General features: G+C 45.3%; 1 protein-coding gene across 2 annotated transcripts in view; it reads right to left on the reverse strand.

Annotated features, from left to right (window-relative positions):
* The window catches only part of LOC139584153 (mitochondrial glutamate carrier 1-like), a 103612-nt gene that overhangs the window by 24831 nt on the left and 57083 nt on the right, over nt 1–21698 (reverse strand). Inside the window, exons 2-6 of one of the 2 annotated variants that reach the window (XM_071415674.1) lie at nt 19920–20476; nt 15299–15424; nt 13222–13277; nt 12189–12279; nt 3622–3679 (exon numbers count right to left, since the gene is read on the reverse strand). In XM_071415674.1, the coding sequence (XP_071271775.1) occupies nt 3622–3679; nt 12189–12279; nt 13222–13277; nt 15299–15424; nt 19920–19939 (351 nt within the window). In that variant the 5' untranslated portion in view covers nt 19940–20476. Of the gene's footprint in view, nt 1–3621; nt 3680–12188; nt 12280–13221; nt 13278–15298; nt 15425–19919; nt 20738–21698 lie in introns of both variants that reach the window. The other variant, XM_071415673.1, reaches the window with a different exon arrangement.

A 21698-nucleotide genomic window follows, 5' to 3' on the forward strand; every position in this document is an offset into this window, starting at 1 on the left:
GGAGCGACATTAACTTTTTCTGCCCTAGTTCCCGAAAGCGTTTGGTGATTGGCGTGTAAACATGTGTGGCTCTGTCACGACTTCCACCGAAGGTGGCTCCTCTCCCTGTTCGGGCGGCGCTCGGCGGTCGTCGTCACCGATCTACTAGCTGCCACCGATCCCTTTTTCTTTTCTGTTGGTTTTGTCTTGATTGTTTTCACCTGTTACTTATTTTGGTTCATCAATGGTCTATGTAAACTTCCAGTGCCCGCCTGTTTGTGTGCGGGCTTATCCTTACTGTCAGTGGTGTAGTTGTGTTTCTCCTGCGTAATTTGTTGTATGTTATTTCCTGGTTTTTGGAGACATACCTGATTTGTGGTCATTGCCTGATTGTTGGCTAGACCAAGCAAAATAAACACATCCATTGGAAGTATTGCTCTCTGCACCCACCACTCCTAGAATTCCCTGACTCTACACCCACCACTCCTAGAATTCCCTGACTCTACACCCACCACTCCTAGAATTCCCTGACTCTACACCCACCACTCCTAGAATTCCCTGACTCTACACCCACCACTCCTAGAATTCCCTGACTCTACACCCACCACTCCTAGAATTCCCTGACTCTACACCCACCACTCCTAGAATTCCCTGACTCTACACCCACCACTCCTAGAATTCCCTGACTCTACACCCACCACTCCTAGAAATACGTGACAGGCTCGAGTACAGTTAGGCCCTAAAGCTTGGGCTTGTGCACTGAAGGAAAACCTCAATGTAACCTATAGATATTAACTGAACAGGAAAAAGGATATATCATTATATGCATCATTTTCTCTTTATTAAACCCGCCCTTCATCCACACAATATTTCATGACTCTAAACCCGCCTGCACACGTGGATATAACCGCAGGGACAGCAGGTTATGAGTCAACCCGTGCATCATTAACACACACACACACACACACACACACACACACACACACACACACACACACACACACACACACACACACACACACACACACACACACACACACACACACACACACACACACACACACACACACACACACACACACACACACACCGTGCTCAGGGTCTAATGACCTGCAAGTCCTTATCTGACTGTTACCACCAGTCCAGAACAGCTGAGCTCATGAATACTTTATTGTCCCACTGTGTCTGTCTGGCCAGCAGGACTTGTGAATACTAGATCACCTGCTGAGTTGTTAACTTGCTTTATGGCGGCGCAATGTGCTCATTGATGACATGCCAGAGCTCTCTGTCCTTCATACAAGCTGCAGACGACATGCTGTGGAGACCTAGACATAGTGGTTATGTAGACCTACTGTAGACTAGACATAGTGGTTATGTAGACCTACTGTAGACTAGACATAGTGGTTATGTAGACCTACTGTAGACTAGACATAGTGGTTATGTAGACCTACTGTAGACTAGACATAGTGGTTATGTAGACCTACTGTAGACTAGACATAGTGGTTATGTAGACCTATTGTAGACTAGACATAGTGGTTATGTAGACCTACTGTAGACTAGACATAGTGGTTATGTAGACTAGACATAGTGGTTATGCTGTGTAGACCTGTTACATAATCATGAATCAAAACCTTTTGCGACCATTAGACAATGTCTAAAGATCGCTGCGTTTATTTTCATCTCCGTCCATCAGTTAAGTTCTCTAGAGAACTAGAGAGGTCAACAGAGAGGTCAACAGCTGATGCCTAGTGGTGTCTGGGTACACACTGAGGCTGGTCCCAGAAACCATCCTATTGCCTAGATAGTGTCCTACCTTTACACTACGTAGCGCACCGTGCAGAGAATAGGGTGTCCGTTGCAAATCAGATTGAGACAGACTGTGGGGGGAACATGGCACTTCTGCTGATGGCTGAGGAAGTGTGTGTGTGTGTGTGTGTGTGTGTGTGTGTGTGTGTGTGTGTGTGTGTGTGTGTGTGTGTGTGTGTGTGTGTGTGTGTGTGTGTGTGTGTGTGTGTGGTGTGTGTGTGTGTGTGTGTGTGTGTGTGTGTGTGTGTGTGTGTGTGTGTGTGTGTGTGTGTGTGTGTGTGTGTGTGTGTGTGTGTGTGTGTGTGTGTGTGTGCTGTAGGCTGTATCTCCAGATGGGGAACAGGATGTATCATTAAGAGAGAACTTGTCTTCACTGACAGGAACAGTTGAAGTCGGAAGTTTACAGACACTAAGTTGACTGTGCCTTTAAACAGCTTGGAAAATTCCAGAAAATTATGTCATGGCTTTAGAAGCTTCTGATAGGCTAATTGACATCATTTGAGTCAATTGGAGGTGTACCTGTGGATGTATTTCAAGGACTACCTTCAAACTCAGTGACTCTTTGCTTGACATCATGGGAAAATCATAAGAAATCAGCCAAGACCTCAGAAAAAAAAATTGTAGACCTCCACAAGTCTGGTTCATCCTTGGGAGCAATTTCCAAACGCCTGAAGGTACCACGTTCATCTGTACAAACAATAATACGCAAGTATAAACACCATGGGACCACGCAGCCGTCATACCGCTCAGGAAGGAGACGCGTTCTGTCTCCTAGAGATGAACGTACTTTGGTGTGAAAAGTTCAAATCAATCTCAGAACAACAGTAAAGGACCTTGTGAAGATGCTGGAGGAAACAGGTACAAAAGTATTTATATCCACAGTAGACGAGTCCTATATCGACATAACCTGAAAGGCCGCTCAACAAGGAAGAAGCCACTGCTCCAATACCGCCATAAAAATGCCAGACTACGGTTTGCAACTGCACATGGGGACAAAGATCGTACTTTTTGGAGAAATGTCCTCTGGTCTGATGAAACAAAAATAGAACTGTTTGGCCATAATGACCATCGTTATGTTTGGAGGAAAAAGGGGGAGTCTTGCAAGCTGAAGAACACCATCCCAACTGTGAAGCACGGGGGTGGCAGCATCATGTTGTGGGGGTGCTTTGCTGCAGGAGGGACTGGTACACTTCACAAAATAGATGGCATCATGAGTATGGAAAATTATGTGGATATATTGAAGCAACATCTCAAGACATCAGTCAGGAAGTTAAAGCTTCATCGCAATGGGTCTTCCAAATGGACAATGACCCCAAGCATACTTCCAAAGTTGTGGCAAAATGGCTTAAGGACAACAAAGTCAAGGTATTGGAGTGGCCATCACAAAGCCCTGACCTCAATCCCATAGAAGATTTGTGGGCAGAACTGAAAAAGCGTGTGCGAGCAAGGAGGCCTACAAACCTGACTCAGTTACACCAGCTCAAAATTCACCCAACTTATTGTGGGAAGCTTGTGGAAGGCTACCTGAAACGTTTGACCCAAGTAAAAAAATTGAAAAGCAATGCTACCAAATACTATTTGAGTGTATGTAAACTTCTGACCCACTGGGAATGTGATGAAAGAAATAAAAGCTGAAATAAATCATTCTCTCTAATATTATTCTGACATTTCACATTCTTAAAATAAAGTGGTGATCCTAACTGACCTAAGACAGGGAATTTTTACTAGGATTTAATGTCAGGAATTGTGAAAAACTGAGTTTAAATGTATTTGGCTAAGGTGTATGTAAACTTTCGACATCAACTGTACCTTCCCCGCACCTCACAAGCCACTCACCTGACATGTACCCGCCCCACACCCCGCCAGCATCTCTTTGACCAGGGTGAGTTTCTGACTGGAGAGAGCGAGAGAGAGATGGATCGACAGAGAAAGAGGGAGGAGAGAGAGAGAGAGAGAGAGAGAGAGAGAGAGAGAGAGAGAGAGAGGGAGAGAGAGAGAGATAGAGGGGGGTGAGGGAGAGAGAGACAGCATGAGAGGGAGAGCGAGAGAGAGAGTGGGAGAGAGAAACAGGTAGAGAGAGAGATGGATCGACAGAGAGAGAAGGGGGAGAAAGAGGGAGAGAGAGAAGGGATAGAGAGAGGAAAGAAAGGAGAGACAAAGAGAGATACAAAGGGAGGGAGAGAAAAAGACAAAAGGAGAGGAAGTCAATACGTGTATGAGCTAGTCATACAGCTAGTGACTGAGTCGTGTTTCAGTCATACAGCTAGTGACTGAGTCGTGTTTCAGTCATACAGCTAGTGACTGAGTCGTGTTTCAGTCATACAGCTAGTGACTGAGTCGTGTTTCAGTCATACAGCTAGTGACTGAGTCGTGTTTCAGTCATACAGCTAGTGACTGAGTCGTGTTTCAGTCATACAGCTAGTGACTGAGTCGTGTTTCAGTCATACAGCTAGTGACTGAGTCGTGTTTCAGTCATACAGCTAGTGACTGAGTCGTGTATGAGTCATACAGCTAGTGACTGAGTCGTGTTTCAGTCATACAGCTAGTGACTGAGTCGTGTTTCAGTCATACAGCTAGTGACTGAGTCGTGTGTGAGTCATACAGCTAGTGACTGAGTCGTGTTTCAGTCATACGGCTAGTGACTGAGTCGTGTTTCAGTCATACAGCTAGTGACTGAGTCGTGTTTCAGTCATACAGCTAGTGACTGAGTCGTGTTTCAGTCATACAGCTAGTGACTGAGTCGTGTTTCAGTCATACAGCTAGTGACTGAGTCGTGTATGAGTCATACAGCTAGTGACTGAGTCGTGTTTCAGTCATACAGCTAGTGACTGAGTCGTGTGTGAGTCATACATCTAGTGACTGAGTTGTGTACGAGTGTGCCATGTGTTGTGACATGTGTTGTAACTAATCTCCCTGTGACGTTGGAACACAGACAGAGATAGAGACACATTAATAATTTACAAGATGGCCAACCAGTCAGCAAGTTAACCATTCACAGTCAATCATTCACCGACCCAGCTCTAGTGACAGAGATAGATAGATGCTCTAGAAACATATTCAAGATTCATCCATGCACACACACGGAACACACAAACATGAAACAGGTCAGAGCAGCAGGGGACAGTGGTCTCAGGAACATTACTGGACAGAGCAGCAGGGGACAGTGGTCTCAGGAACATTACAGGACAGAGCAGCAGGGGACAGTGGTCTCAGTAACATTACAGGACAGAGCAGCAGGGGACAGTGGTCTCAGTAACACCAGCGGTTCAGTCTGCTCTACTTTGCCTTATTTGGACAATTTATTGATTTTCATGATATAGTTTCCAGTAGTATTCCAGATATAGTTTCCAGTATTTTTCCAGATATAGTGTCCAGTAGTATTCCAGATATAGTTTCCAGTAGTATTCCTGCGATAGTTTACAGTAGTTTTCCAGAGATAGAATCAGTATTCTGTACACTCAGACTGCTACATAGAAATGCCAGGAAATGTGATTTTGTCCACCGGGAAAGTAGAAATATTAAGAGTGCAGATGAATATTGGATGAATATTAAAAATGCTGATGAATATTAGATGAATATGAGATGAATATTAAGAATGATGATGAATATTAGATGAATATTCAGAGTGCTGATGAATATTAGACAAATATTAAGAATGCAGATGAATATTCAGAATGTGGATGAATATTCAGAATGCTGATGAATATTAAGAATGCTGATGAATATTAAGAATGCTGATGAATATTAAGAATACAGGTGAATATTGGATGAATATTAGATGAATATTAAGAATGCCGATGAATATTCAGAATGCTGATGAATATTAGATGATCAGATGAATCAGATGAATATTAGATATTCTGTGTAAGAACTGTAGAAGGCAATTCAAATCAAATCAATATATATTTGTCACATGCGCCGAATACAACCTTGCCGTGAAATGCTTACTTACGAGCCCTTAACCAACAATGCAGTTTAAGAAAATAGAGTTAAGAAAATATTTACTAAATAAACTAAAATACCGAGTCAATGTGCGGAGGTACAGGTTAGTCGAGGTAATTTGTATATGTACAGTGGCTTGCGAAAGTATTCACCCCCCTTGGCATTTTTCTGAAATTAAAATAGATTTTTGGGGGGGGTTTGTATCATTGATTTACACAACATGCCTACCACTCTGAAGATGCAAAATACGTTTTTATTGTAAAACAAACAAGAAATAAGACAAAAAAACTGAAAACTGGAGCGTGCATAACTATTCACCCCCTCAAAGTCAATACTTTGTAGAGCCACCTTTTGCAGCAATTACAGCTGCAAGTCTCTTGGGGCTTGTCTCTATAAGCTTGGCACATCTAGTCACTGGGATTTTTGCCCATTCTTCAAGGCAAAACTGCTCCAGCTCCTTCAAGTTGGATGGGTTCCGCTGGTGTACAGCAATCTTTAAGTCATACCACCGATTCTCAATTGGATTGAGGTCTGGGCTTTGACTAGGCCATTCCAAGACATGTATTTAAATATTTCCCCTTAAACCAGTCAAGTGTTGCTTTAGCAGTATGCTTAGGGTCATTGTCATGCTGGAAGGTGAACCTCCGTCCCAGTCTCAAATCTCTGGAAGACTGAAATAGGTTTCCCTCAAGAATTTCCCTGTATTTAGTATCATCTATCATTCTTTCAATTCTGACCAGTTTCCCAGTCCTTGCCGATGAAAAACATCCCCACAGCATGATGGGGTGATGAGAGGTGTTGGGTTTACGCCAGACATAGCGTTTTCCTTGATGGCCAAAAAGCTCAATTTTAGTCTCATCTGACCAGATTACCTTCTTCCATATGTTTGGAGAGTCTCCCACATACCTTTTGGCGAACACCAAACGTGTTCGCAAATTTCTTTCTTTAAGCAATGGCTTTCTCCACAACTTTGTCCCTGACCTGTTTGGAGAGCTCCTTGGTCTTCATGGTGCCGCTTGCTTGGTGGTGTTGCAGACTCTGGGGCCTTTCAGAACAAGTGTATATATACTGAGATCATGTGAGAGATCATGTAACACTTAGATTGCACACAGGTGGACTTTATTTAACTAATTACGTGACTTCTGAAGGTAATTGGTTGCAGTCTTGTTCAGCAGTCTTATGGCTTAGAGGTAGAAGCTGTTAACGAGCCTTTTGGACCTAGACTTGGCACTCCGGTAACGCTTGCCGTGCGGTAGCAGAGAGAACAGTCTATGACTAGAGCGGCTGGAGTCTTTGACAAATTTTATGGCCTTCCTCTGACATCGCCTAGTATGTAGGTCCTGGATGGCAGGAAGCTTGGCCCCAGTGATGTACTGGGTTGTACATTCTACCCTCTGTAGCGGCTTACGGTCGGAGGCCGAGCAATCGCCATACCAGGCGGTGATGCAACTGGTCAGGATGCTCTCAATGGTGCAGCTGTAGAATTTCTGGAGGATCTGAGGACCCATGCCAAATCTTTTCAGTCTCCTGAGGTGTTGTCGTGCCCTCTTCATGACTTTCTTGGTGTGTTTGGACCATGATAGTTTGTTGGTGATGTGGACGCCAAGGAACTTGAAACTCTCAACCCACTCCACTACAGTCCCGTCGATGAGAATGGGGGCGTTTGGCCCTCCTTTTCCATGTTGAGGGAGAGGTTGTTGTTCTGGCACCCCAATGACAGGTCTCTGACCTCCTCCCTATAGGCTGTCTCATCATTGTCGGTGATGAGGCCTACCATCGTCGTGTCATCTGCAAACTTCATGATGGTGTTGGAGTCGTGCTTGGCCCAGCAGTCGTGGGTGAACAGGGAGTACAGGACTGAGTGCACACCGCTGAGAGGCCCCGTGTTGAGGATCAGCGTGGCAGATGTGTTGTTGCCTACCCTTACCACCTAGTGGTGGCTCTTCAGGAAGTCCAGGATCCAGTTGCAGGGGGAGGTGTTTAGTCCCAGGGTCCTTAGCTTAGTGGTGAGCTTTGTGGGCACTACGGTGTTGAACGCTGAGCTGTAGTCAATGAATAGCATTCTCACATAGGTGTTATTTTGTCCAGGTGGGAAAGGGCAGTGTGGAGTGCAATAGAGATTGTGTCATCTGTGAAGCAGTTGGGGCGGTATGTGAATTGGAGTGGGTCTAGGGTTTCCGAATGATGGTGTTGATATGAGCCATGACCAGCCTTTTAAAGTACTTCATGGCTACAGACGTGAGTGCTACGGGGCGGTAGTCATTTAGGCAGGTTACCTTCGTTGTCTTGGGCACAGGGACTATGGTGGTCTGCTTGAAAGACGTAGGTATTACAGACTCGGTCAGGAAGAGGTTGAAAATGTCAGTGAAGACACTTGCCAGTTGGTCAGCGCATGCTCCGAGTATGCATACTGGTAGTCCGTCTGGCCCCGCGGGCCTTGTGAATGTCGACCTGTTTAAAGGTCTTGCTCACATCAGCTGCGGAGAGCGTGATCACACAGTCTTCCGGGAACAGCTGGTGCTCTCATGCATGCTTCAGTGTTGCTTGCCTCGAAGCGAGCATAGAAGTAGTTTAGTTCGTCTGGTAGGCTCGTGTCACTGGGCAGCTCTCGGCTGTGTTTCCCTTTGTAGTCTGTAATGGTTTGCATGCCCTGCCACATCCAACGAGCGTCTGAGCTGGTGTAGTATGATTCAATCTTAGTCCTGTATTGATGCTTTGCCTGTTTGATGGTTCGTCTGAGGGCATAGCGGGATTTATATTAAAGGTCCGGATTAGTGTCCCGCTCCTTGAAAGCAGCAGCACTACCCTTTAGTTCGGTGCAGATGTTGCCTGTAATCCATGGCTTCTGGTTGGGATATGTACGTACGGTCACTGTGGTGACGACGTCGTCGATGCACTTATTGATGAAGGCGGTGACTGAGGGGGTATACTCTTTCGTGCCATTGGATGAATCCAGGAAAATATTCCAGTCTGTGCTAGCAAAACAATCCTGTAGTGTAGCATCTGCTTCATCTGACCACTTGCGTGTTGAGCGAGTCACTTGTGCTTTAGTTTTTGCTTGTAAGCAGAAATCAGGAGGATAGCATTATGGGAGAGCTATGTCAAAACCAATTTGCTATGTAGCTAAAATCTGGGGCAACGTTTGTTCTACACGGTCCCGGTGAACAGTTAAATGAAATAATCCCGTGTCGTAGAAGGCTAAAACAACTGCATTGTGTTTCTAATCTTTCAGTATAGTGAAGAGGCCTTTCTGAAGCACTAGGCCTTACTGAAGCACTAGGCCTTTCTGAAGCACTAGGCCTTTCTGAAGCACTAGGCCTTTCTGAAGCACTAGGCCTTACTGAAGCACTAGGCCTTTCTGAAGCACTAGGCCTTTCTGAAGCACTAGGCCTTTCTGAAGCACTAGGCCTTTGTGAAGCACTAGGCCTTTCTGAAGCACTAGGCCTTACTGAAGCACTAGGCCTTTCTGAAGCACTAGGCCTTACTGAAGCACTAGGCCTTTCTGAAGCACTGGGCCTTACTGAAGCACTAGGCCTTTCTGAAGCACTAGGCCTTTCTGAAGCACTAGGCCTTTCTGAAGCACTAGGCCTTTCTGAAGCACTAGGCCTTACTGAAGCACTAGGCCTTTCTGAAGCACTAGGCCTTTCTGAAGCACTAGGCCTTACTGAAGCACTAGGCCTTTCTGAAGCACTAGACCTTTCAGAAGCACTAGGCCTTTCTGAAGCACTAGGCCTTACTGAAGCACTAGGCCCTACTGAAGCACTAGGCCTTACTGAAGCACTAGGCCTTTCTGAAGCATTAGGCCTTTCTGAAGCACTAGGCCTTTCTGAAGCACTAGGCCTTTCTGAAGCACTAGGCCTTACTGAAGCACTAGGCCTTACTGAAGCACTAGGCCTTTCTGAAGCACTAGGCCTTACTGAAGCACTAGGCCTTACTGAAGCACTAGGCCTTACTGAAGCACTAGGCCTTACTGAAGCACTAGGCCTTTCTGAAGCACTAGGCCTTTCTGAAGCACTAGGCCTTTCTGAAGCACTAGGCCTTACTGAAGCACTAGGCCTTACTGAAGCACTAGGCCTTACTGAAGCACTAGGCCTTACTGAAGCACTAGGCCTTACTGAAGCACTAGGCCTTTCTGAAGCACTGGTAGAAAACTAATCAGAGAAACAATCAAACATTCATATGAGACACAGTCAAACAGTGAGACAGAGACACAGTCAAACAGTGAGACAGAGACACAGTGAGACAGAGACACAGTGAGACAGCGACACAGTGAGACAGAGACACAGTGACACAGAGACACAGTGAGACAGAGACACAGTCAAACAGTGAGACAGAGACACAGTGAGACAGAGACACAGTGAGACAGAGACACAGTCAAACAGTGAGACAGAGACACAGTGAGACAGAGACACAGTGAGACAGCGACACAGTGACACAGAGACACAGTGACACAGAGACACAGTGAGACAGAGACACAGTCAAACAGTGAGACAGAGACACAGTGAGACAGAGACACAGTGAGACAGAGACACAGTGAGACAGAGACACAGTGAGACAGAGACACAGTGAGACAGAGACACCGTGAGACAGAGACACAGTGAGACACAGTCAAACAGTGAGACAGAGACACAGGCCGCATAATGTGATATGTTAAGGAGTGTGTTGGCAGTTAATCATCTGTGTGTGTCAAATCAAATCAAATCAAATCAAATTTTATTAGTCACATACACATGGTTAGCAGATGTTAATGCGAGTGTAGCGAAATGCTTGTGCTTCTAGTTCCGACAATGCAGTAATAACCAACAGTAATCTAACCTAACAATTCCACACTACTACCTTACACACACACACAAGTGTAAAGGGATAAAGAATATGTACATAAAGATATATGAATGAGTGGTGGTACAGAACGGCATGGCAGATGCAGTAGATGGTATAGAGTACAGTATATACATATGAGATGAGTACTGTAGGGTATGTAAACATAAAGTGGCATAGTTTAAAGTGGCTAGTGGTACATGTATTGCATAAAGATGGCAAGATGCAGTAGATGATATAGAGTACAGTATATATACATATGAGATGGGTAATGTAGGGTATGTAAACATTGTATTAAGTGGCATTGCTTAAAGTGGCTAGTGGTACATTTTTACATAATTTCCATCAATTCCCATTTTTAAAGTGGCTGGAGTTGAGTCGGTATGTTGGCAGCGGCCGCTAAATGTTAGTGGTGGCTGTTTAACAGTCTGATGGCCTTGAGATAGAAGCTGTTTTTCAGTCTCTCGGTCCCTGCTTTGATGCACCTGTACTGACCTCGCCTTCTGGATGATAGCGGGGTGAACAGGCAGTGGCTTGGGTGGTTGTTGTCCTTGATGATCTTTATGGCCTTCCTGTGACATCGGGTGGTGTAGGTGTCCTGGAGGGCAGGTAGTTTGCCCCTGGTGATGCGTTCTGCAGACCTCACTACCCTCTGGAGAGCCTTACGGTTGTGGGCGGAGCAGTTGCCGTACCAGGCGGTGATACAGCCCGACAGGATGCTCTCGATTGTGCATCTGTAGAAGTTTGTGAGTGCTTTTGGTGACAAGCCGAATTTCTTCAGCCTCCTGAGGTTGAAGAGGCGCTGCTGCGCCTTCTTCACAACGCTGTCTGTGTGGGTGGACCAGTTCAGTTTGTCCGTGATGTGTACACCGAGGAACTTAAAACTTTCCACCTTCTCCACTACTGACCCGTCGATGTGGATAGGGGGGTGCTCCCTCTGCTGTTTCCTGAAGTCCACAATCATCTCCTTTGTTTTGTTGACGTTGAGTATGAGGTTATTTTCCTGACACCACACTCCGAGGGCCCTCACCTCCTCCCTGTAGGCCGTCTCGTCGTTGTTGGTGATCAAGCCTACCACTGTAGTGTCATCCGCAAACTTGATGATTGAGTTGGAGGCGTGCATGGCCACGCAGTCGTGGGTGAACAGGGAGTACAGGAGAGGGCTCAGAACGCACCCTTGTGGGGCCCCAGTGTTGAGGATCAGCGGGGTGGAGATGTTGTTACCTACCCTCACCACCTGGGGGCGGCCCGTCAGGAAGTCCAGGACCCAGTTGCACAGGGCGGGGTCGAGACCCAGGGTCTCGAGCTTGATGACGAGTTTGGAGGGTACTATGGTGTTAAATGCTGAGCTGTAATCGATGAACAGCATTCTCACATGGGTATTCCTCTTGTCCAGATGGGTTAGGGCAGTGTGCAGTGTGGTTGCGATTGCGTCGTCTGTGGACCTATTGGGTCGGTAAGCAAATTGGAGTGGGTCTAGGGTGTCCAAATTGGAGTGTGTGTGTGTGTGTGTGTGTGTGTGTGTGTGTGTGTGTGTGTGTGTGTGTGTGTGTGTGTGTGTGTGTGTGTGTGTGTGTGTGTGTGTGTGTGTGTGTGTGTGTGTGTGTGTGTGTGTGTGTTTAGTCTTAGTCATCACATCTTACCCATCCTTGGAGAGGTATTGTCTGAAGAAGTCATTTGCTGCTAGTTTGATGGCTTTCTCTGGAGTGACCAGGGTTAGGTTCACCGCAGACCCTGTAACAATGAGAGGAAGTGAGAGACAGAGAGAGAGGGAGAGAGAGGTGTGAGAGAGAGGAAGTGAGAGCGTGAGAGAGAGAGAGAGAGAGGAGGGGGGGGGGTATGGAGAGAGGGAGAGAGTGGTTTGTGAGAGAGACAGAGAGAAAGAGAAATAGAGGGGGAGAGGGGGGGAGAGAGAGAGAGGGAGAGAGGGAGAGAGAGTGAGGGAGGGAGAGACAGGGAGAGAGGGAGAGGGGTGTGAGAGAGCGGAAGTGAGAGAGAGAGAAAGAGAGGGAGAGAGGGGTGTGAGAGAGAGGAAGTGAGAGAGAGAGAGCGAGAGAGAGAGGGAGAGAGAGATAGGGAGAGGGGTGTGAGAGAACGGAAGTGAGAGCGAGAGAAAGAGAGGGAGAGAGAGAGATATGGAGAGGGGTGTGAGAGAGCGGAAGTGAGAGCGAGAGAAAGAGAGGGAGAGAGGGGTGTGAGAGAGCGGAAGTGAGAGAGAGAGAAAGAGAGGGAGAGAGGGGTGTGAGCGAGAATTATGAGGATTTACCAATTCCCAGGCACTCACACACATGGCAGGCTACTAGTACTATTCTGTATACTGGTGTGTGTGTGTGTGTGTGTGTGTGTGTGTGTGTGTGTGTGTGTGTGTGTGTGTGTGTGTGTGTGTGTGTGTGTGTGTGTGTGTGTGTGTGTGTGTGTGTACCTGTGTGTACCTGTGTGTACCTGTGTGTACCTGTGTGTCTCTGACTGCTAAGCTGCTTTGATAGTATCAGGGTTCAGCAAATGGCACTATGACCTCACTGTGCTGCTTGGCTTCACTATGACCTGTCACTATGACCTGTCACTATGACCTGTCACTATGACCTGTCACTATGACCTGTCACTATGACCTGTCACTATGACCTGTCACTATGACCTGTCACTATGACCTGTCACTATGTCCTCACCCAAACCTACCTCTGTACATCCCGAAGTATCCCTCTGAGCGGATGGTCTTGATAAGACAGTCGGACCTAAAACACACAACCAACCAATCATTAATGGACCTAGAACATAGAACCAGGGAATAACGGACCTAAAACACACAACCAACCAATCAATAATGGACCTAGAACATAGAACCAGGGAATAACAGACCTAAAACACACAACCAACCAATCAATAACGGACCTAGAACATAGAACCAGGGAATAACAAACCTAAAACACACAACCAACCAATCAATAACGGACCTAGAACATAGAAACAGGGAATAACGGACCTAAAACACAGAACCAACCAATCAATAACACACAACCAACCAGTCAATAACGGACCTAGAACCAACCAGTCAATAACGGACCTAGGACACAGAACCAACCAATCAATAACACACCTAGAACACAGAACCAACCAATCAATAACACACCTAGAACACAGAACCAACCAATCAATAACACACCTTGAACACAGAACCAGCAGATCTGTTATTGGCTGGTTGGTTGTGTGTTGTAGATCTGTTATTGGCTGGTTGGTTGTGTGTTGTAGATCTGTTATTGGCTGGTTGGTTGTGTGTTGTATATCTGTTATTGGCTGGTTGGTTGTGTGATGTAGATCTGTTATTGGCTGGTTGATTGTGTGATGTAGATCTGTTATTGGCTGGTTGGTTGTGTGTTGTAGATCTGTTATTGGCTGGTTGGTTGTGTGTTGTAGATCTGTTATTGGCTGGTTGGTTGTGTGTTGTAGATCTGTTATTGGCTGGTTGGTTGTGTGATGTATATCTGTTATTGGCTGGTTGGTTGTGTGATGTAGATCTGTTATTGGCTGGTTGGTTGTGTGATGTAGATCTGTTATTGGCTGGTTGGTTGTGTGATGTAGATCTGTTATTGGCTGGTTGGTTGTGTGTTGTAGATCTGTTATTGGCTGGTTGGTTGTGTGATGTATATCTGTTATTGGCTGGTTGGTTGTGTGATGTAGATCTGTTATTGGCTGGTTGGTTGTGTGTTGTAGATCTGTTATTGGCTGGTTGGTTGTGTAATGTAGATCTGTTATTGGCTGGTTGGTTGTGTGTTGTAGATCTGTTATTGGCTGGTTGGTTGTGTGTTGTAGATCTGTTATTGGCTGGTTGGTTGTGTGTTGTAGATCTGTTATTGGCTGGTTGGTTGTGTGTTGTAGATCTGTTATTGGCTGGTTGGTTGTGTGTTGTAGATCTGTTATTGGCTGGTTGGTTGTGTGATGTAGATCTGTTATTGGCTGGTTGGTTGTGTGATGTAGATCTGTTATTGGCTGGTTGGTTGTGTGTTGTAGATCTGTTATTGGCTGGTTGGTTGTGTGTTGTAGATCTGTTATTGGCTGGTTGGTTGTGTGATGTATATCTGTTATTGGCTGGTTGGTTGTGTGTTGTATATCTGTTATTGGCTGGTTGGTTGTGTGATGTAGATCTGTTATTGGCTGGTTGGTTGTGTGTTGTAGATCTGTTATTGGCTGGTTGGTTGTGTGATGTAGATCTGTTATTGGCTGGTTGGTTGTGTGATGTAGATCTGTTATTGGCTGGTTGGTTGTGTGTTGTAGATCTGTTATTGGCTGGTTGGTTGTGTGTTGTAGATCTGTTATTGGCTGGTTGGTTGTGTGATGTAGATCTGTTATTGGCTGGTTGGTTGTGTGTTGTAGATCTGTTATTGGCTGGTTGGTTGTGTGTTGTAGATCTGTTATTGGCTGGTTGGTTGTGTGATGTAGATCTGTTATTGGCTGGTTGGTTGTGTGTTGTAGATCTGTTATTGGCTGGTTGGTTGTGTGTTGTAGATCTGTTATTGGCTGGTTGGTTGTGTGTTGTAGATCTGTTATTAACATTAACATTATTATTACATGATTAACATGGTATGATGTAAAATAAATATATAGAGATAAATAAAGAGATTTAACTGGTGAAATGTGAGTTGCACTGTAGAAGCATTGAGTCCTGAGTTTGGTAGAGCGATTACAACGCAGTCTTGGATGGACAGTGTTTGCAGATGGGCATTGGTTCGCACCCATGTCGGGAAACTGTAATACATACATGCTGGTGTAAAGTCGTGATCCATTTTGCTGGTTCTGCAGGCGGGTCTTGGCCAGGTCGATGGGAAACACACAGCTCACGCCGATCAGCCCTGCAATTCCACCATTTATCAATTTGGCAGGCAAACTGGGGAGGAAGAGAGGATCATGGGAGAGAGAATCATGGGAGAGAGGAGAGGAGAGGAGAGGAGAGGAGAGGAGAGGAGAGGAGAGGAGAGGAGAGGAGAGGAGAGGAGAGGAGAGGAGAGGAGAGGAGACAAACCAGTAACTTTAAAATAACGATGACATTTTATTTAACTTTTCTAGTGTTACATCATCCCACTGCGGACACCAAATATCACAATATGTCAATTTCATCAGCTAATATACAGAAGCAACATACAACACGCTGAGAATCTGATGGTTGACTACAGGGAGAAGCAACATGAAACACACTGAGAATCTGATGGTTGACTACAGGGAGAAGCAACATACAACACACTGAGAATCTGATGGTTGACTACAGGGAGAAGCAACATACAACACACTGAGAATCTGATGGTTGACTACAGGGAGAAGCAACATGAAATACACTGAGAATCTGATGGTTGACTACAGGGAGAAGCAACATGAAACACGCTGAGAATCTGATGGTTGACTACAGGGAGAAGCAACATAGAACACACTGAGAATCTGATGGTTGACTACAGGGAGAAGCAACATGAAACACACTGAGAATCTGATGGTTGACTACAGGGAGAAGCAACATGAAACACTGAGAATCTGATGGTTGACTACAGGGAGAAGCAACATGAAACACACTGAGAATCTGATGGTTGACTACAGGGAGAAGCAACATGAAACACACTGAGAATCTGATGGTTGACTACAGGGAGAAGCAACATGAAACACACTGAGAATCTGATGGTTGACTACAGGGAGAAGCAACATGAAACACACTGAGAATCTGATGGTTGACTACAGGGAGAAGCAACATGAAACACACTGAGAATCTGATGGTTGACTACAGGGAGAAGCAACATGAAACACACTGAGAATCTGATGGTTGACTACAGGGAGAAGCAACATGAAACACACTGAGAATCTGATGGTTGACTACAGGGAGAAGCAACATGAAACACACTGAGAATCTGATGGTTGACTACAGGGAGAAGCAACATGAAACACACTGAGAATCTGATGGTTGACTACAGGGAGAAGCAACATGAAACACACTGAGAATCTGATGGTTGACTACAGGGAGAAGCAACATACAACACACTGAGAATCTGATGGTTGACTACAGGGAGAAGCAACATGAAACACACTGAGAATCTGATGGTTGACTACAGGGAGAAGCAACATGAAACACACTGAGAATCTGATGGTTGACTACAGGGAGAAGCAACATGAAACACACTGAGAATCTGATGGTTGACTACAGGGAGAAGCAACATGAAACACACTGAGAATCTGATGGTTGACTACAGGGAGAAGCAACATACAACACACTGAGAATCTGATGGTTGACTACAGGGAGAAGCAACATGAAATACACTGAGAATCTGATGGTTGACTACAGGGAGAAGCAACATGAAACACACTGAGAATCTGATGGTTGACTACAGGGAGAAGCAACATGAAACACACTGAGAATCTGATGGTTGACTACAGGGAGAAGCAACATACAACACACTGAGAATCTGATGGTTGACTACAGGGAGAAGCAACATGAAACACACTGAGAATCTGATGGTTGACTACAGGGAGAAGCAACATAAAACACACTGAGAATCTGATGGTTGACTACAGGGAGAAGCAACATGAAACACTGAGAATCTGATGGTTGACTACAGGGAGAAGCAACATGAAACACACTGAGAATCTGATGGTTGACTACAGGGAGAAGCAACATGAAAGACACTGAGAATCTGATGGTTGACTACAGGGAGAAGCAACATGAAATACACTGAGAATCTGATGGTTGACTACAGGGAGAAGCAACATGAAACACACTGAGAATCTGATGGTTGACTACAGGGAGAAGCAACATGAAACACACTGAGAATCTGATGGTTGACTACAGGGAGAAGCAACATACAACACACTGAGAATCTGATGGTTGACTACAGGGAGAAGCAACATGAAACACACTGAGAATCTGATGGTTGACTACAGGGAGAAGCAACATAAAACACACTGAGAATCTGATGGTTGACTACAGGGAGAAGCAACATGAAACACTGAGAATCTGATGGTTGACTACAGGGAGAAGCAACATGAAACACACTGAGAATCTGATGGTTGACTACAGGGAGAAGCAACATGAAAGACACTGAGAATCTGATGGTTGACTACAGGGAGAAGCAACATACAACACTGAGAATCTGATGGTTGACTACAGGGAGAAGCAACATGAAACACACTGAGAATCTGATGGTTGACTACAGGGAGAAGCAACATGAAATACACTGAGAATCTGATGGTTGACTACAGGGAGAAGCAACATACAACACACTGAGAATCTGATGGTTGACTACAGGGAGAAGCAACATGAAACACACTGAGAATCTGATGGTTGACTACAGGGAGAAGCAACATGAAACACACTGAGAATCTGATGGTTGACTACAGGGAGAAGCAACATGAAATACACTGAGAATCTGATGGTTGACTACAGGGAGAAGCAACATGAAATACACTGAGAATCTGATGGTTGGGCGGGGATACACATCAGGGCTGTCTCAGGTGGGCGGGGCAAGGCGTTGCTCGTGTAAGAAAGAAGACATGAATATAATGCAGTACTCAACAACTTTCACTTCTGTTTTCTAAACTGAAACACAGCTTAGGCTGGATGGCACTCTATTCCCTACGTAGTATAGTGCCTAATGTGGGCCCCGGTCAAAAGTAGTGCACTATATAGGGAATATATGGGCCCCGGTCTAAAGTAGTGCACTATATAGGCCCCGGTCAAAAGTAGTGAACTATACAGTAATCCCTCGTTTATCGCGGGGGTTACGTTCCGAAAATGACCCGCGATAAGTGAAATCCGCGAAATAGAAAACTTTTCTTTTTTTTTTACAATTAGCAACTATTACATGTATACAAATACAGTGACTCACGTGTAGGCCGTTTCGTCGACATTATGGGTTTAGGAGATGTTCGAAATTACAAGATAATTTGGCCAACTTAATGTAAATTTGCCAAGCTGTTTTATGTACGTACACATAACTGCACGAGACGACAAAATGATAGCACAATTCGTAGCATGTTTTGATACAAGAAGCGGGAGTGAGTTTTTAGCGAATCAGAATGCAGAGCACAATGCACCAAAAAAAAATAATAAATGCATTATGAAAATCCGCGAAATAGCGAATCCGCGATAAGTGAACCGCGAAGTGGCGAGGGATCACTGTATAGGGAATATATGGGCCTCAGTCTAAAGTAGTGCACTATATAGGGAATATATGGGCCCCGGTCTAAAGTAGTGCACTATATAGGGAATATATGGGCCCCGGGCTAAAGTAGTGCACTATATAGGGAATATATGGGCCCCGGTCAAAAGTAGTGAACTATATAGGGAATATATGGGCCTCAGTCTAAAGTAGTGCACTATATAGGGAATATATGGGCCCCGGGCTAAAGTAGTGCACTATATAGGGAATATATGGGCCCCGGGCAAAAGTAGTGCACTATATAGGGAACATATGGGCCCCGGGCTAAATTAGTGCACTATATAGGGAATATATGGGCCCCGGTCTAAAGTAGTGCCCTATATAGGGAATATATGGGCCCCGGGCAAAAGTAGTGCACTATATAGGGAATATATGGGCCCCGGACAAAAGTAGTGCACTATATAGGGAATATATGGGCCCCGGTCAAAAGTAGTGCACTATATAGGGAATATATGGGCCCCGGTCAAAAGTAGTGCACTATATAGGGAATATATGGGCCCCGGTCAAAAGTAGTGCACTATATAGGGAACATATGGGCCCCAGTCTAAAGTAGTGCACTATATAGGGAATATATGGGCCCCGGTCTAAAGTAGTGCACTATATAGGGAATATATGGGCCCCTGTCAAAAGTAGTGCACTATATAGGGAATATATGGGCCCCTGTCTAAAGTAGTGCACTATATAGGGAATATATGGGCCCCGGTCAAAAGTAGTGCACTATATAGGGAATATATGGGCCCCAGTCTAAAGTAGTGCACTATATAGGGAATATATGGGCCCCGGTCAAAAGTAGTGCACTATATAGGGAATATATGGGCCCCGGACAAAAGTAGTGCACTATATAGGGAATATATGGGCCCCGGTCAAAAGTAGTGCACTATATAGGGAATATATGGGCCCCGGTCAAAAGTAGTGCACTATATAGGGAATATATGGGCCCCGGTCAAAAGTAGTGCACTATATAGGGAACATATGGGCCCCAGTCTAAAGTAGTGCACTATTTAGGGAATATATGGGCCCTGGTCCAAAGTAGTGAACTATATAGGGAATAGGGTTCTATAGGGCTCTGGTCTAAAGTAGTGCACTATATAGGGAATAGGGTTCTGTAGGGCTCTGGTCTAAAGTAGTGCACTATGTAGGGAATAGGGTTCTATTTCACAGTGTAGTCTTCGAAAGCCATTAGCTCACCTGATCTGCTTGTCAGCCATCTTGTGAGGCACCGGCTGGTCGTCAGAGAGTTGATATGTGTCTGTCTGTCAGGTCCTCCACAGTACACCGCCCGTCTGTCTGTCAGGTCCTCCACAGTACACCGCCCGTCTGTCTGTCAGGTCCTCCACAGTACACCGCCCGTCTGTCTGTCAGGTCCTCCACAGTACACCGCCAGTCTGTCTGTCGAGTCAGTCAGTCCATCTGCTGCTGTTGTTATTGTTGTTGTGTGTTTCTTTCTTTAGTCTCTAATGCAGTCAGTTTGCTTGGTTAGCTCTTCCTTAGTTTCTGTGTCTTTAAAACTTTGAATCCAAACGTTATTATTATTATTTTCGATCAGTCAGTTGTCTTGTCTGTCAGCTGGTCAGTAGAGGTCCGATAGGAAGGGATATCTGGTCTCTGGAGCGCCAGCTGGTCAGTTGAGGTCCGATAGGAAGGGATATCTGGTCAGTTGAGGTCCGATAGGAAGGGATATCTGGTCAGTTGAGGTCCGATAGGAAGGGATATCTGGTCAGTTGAGGTCCGATAGGAAGGGATATCTGGTCTCTGGAGCGCCAGCTGGTCAGTAGAAGTCCGATAGGAAGTGATATTTGGTCTCTGGAGCGCCAGCTGGTCAGTAGAAGTCCGATAGGAAGTGATATTTGGTCTCTGGAGCGCCAGCTGGTCAGTAGAAGTCCGATAGGAAGTGATATTTGGTCTCTGGAGCGCCAGCTGGTCAGTTGAGGTCCGATAGGAAGGGATATCTGGTCTCTGGAGCGCCAGCTGGTCAGTAGTAGTTGAGGTCCGATAGGAAGGGATATCTGAAACAGGTGAAAGGAAGAACCTGTTAGCTACTAACATCAACGAGACAAAGGAGTTGTTGCCCTGAAATACGTCAACAACTGGTGGCTTGATGAGGCTGGAGAGGGAGTTATAGCACATACAAACAGCACTGTAGGAGGATTTGCTTGGGGTTGGTTCTCCTCTGTAGCACCGAGACACACGCAAACCGTCACAGTTATCATACAACATTGTTCCCTAAGACTTGTCCAACATTGTCAAAGTGGCCTTATCAGGGGCTGCTATACTCATTCAGTTAGCAGTATCCTCACACCAAAGGCTTGTTATAAAGGGTTATGCATGCTTATAACATGCCTATAACAACATGTAATGCATTATACCTGCAGGCTTCAAGTAATGTGTTACCTAGTGTGTTACATTGAGGGAGGAGTCTCTCTCTCTCTCTACATTCATCAAGAGTCTCTCTCTCTCTCTCTCTACATTCATCAAGAGTCTCTCTCTCTCTCTCTCTACATTCATCAAGAGTCTCTCTCTCTCTCTCTCTACATTCATCAAGAGTCTCTCTCTCTCTACATTCATCAAGAGTCTCTCTCTCTCTACATTCATCAAGAGTCTCTCTCTCTCTACATTCATCAAGAGTCTCTCTCTCTCTACATTCATCAAGAGTCTCTCTCTCTCTACATTCATCAAGAGTCTCTCTCTCTCTCTCTCTCTCTCTCTCTCTCTCTCTCTCTCTCTCTCTCTCTCTCTCTCTCTACATTCATCAAGAGTCTCTCTCTCTCTACATTCATCAAGAGTCTCTCTCTCTCTACATTCATCAAGAGTCTCTCTCTCTCTACATTCATCAAGAGTCTCTCTCTCTCTACATTCATCAAGAATCTCTCTCTCTCTACATTCATCAAGAGTCTCTCTCTCTCTACATTCATCAAGAGTCTCTCTCTCTCTCTCTCTCTCTCTCTCTCTCTCTCTCTCTCTCTCTCT

This window comes from Salvelinus alpinus, chromosome 9, assembly GCF_045679555.1.
Source record: "Salvelinus alpinus chromosome 9, SLU_Salpinus.1, whole genome shotgun sequence".
NCBI classification, from domain to species: domain Eukaryota; kingdom Metazoa; phylum Chordata; class Actinopteri; order Salmoniformes; family Salmonidae; genus Salvelinus; species Salvelinus alpinus.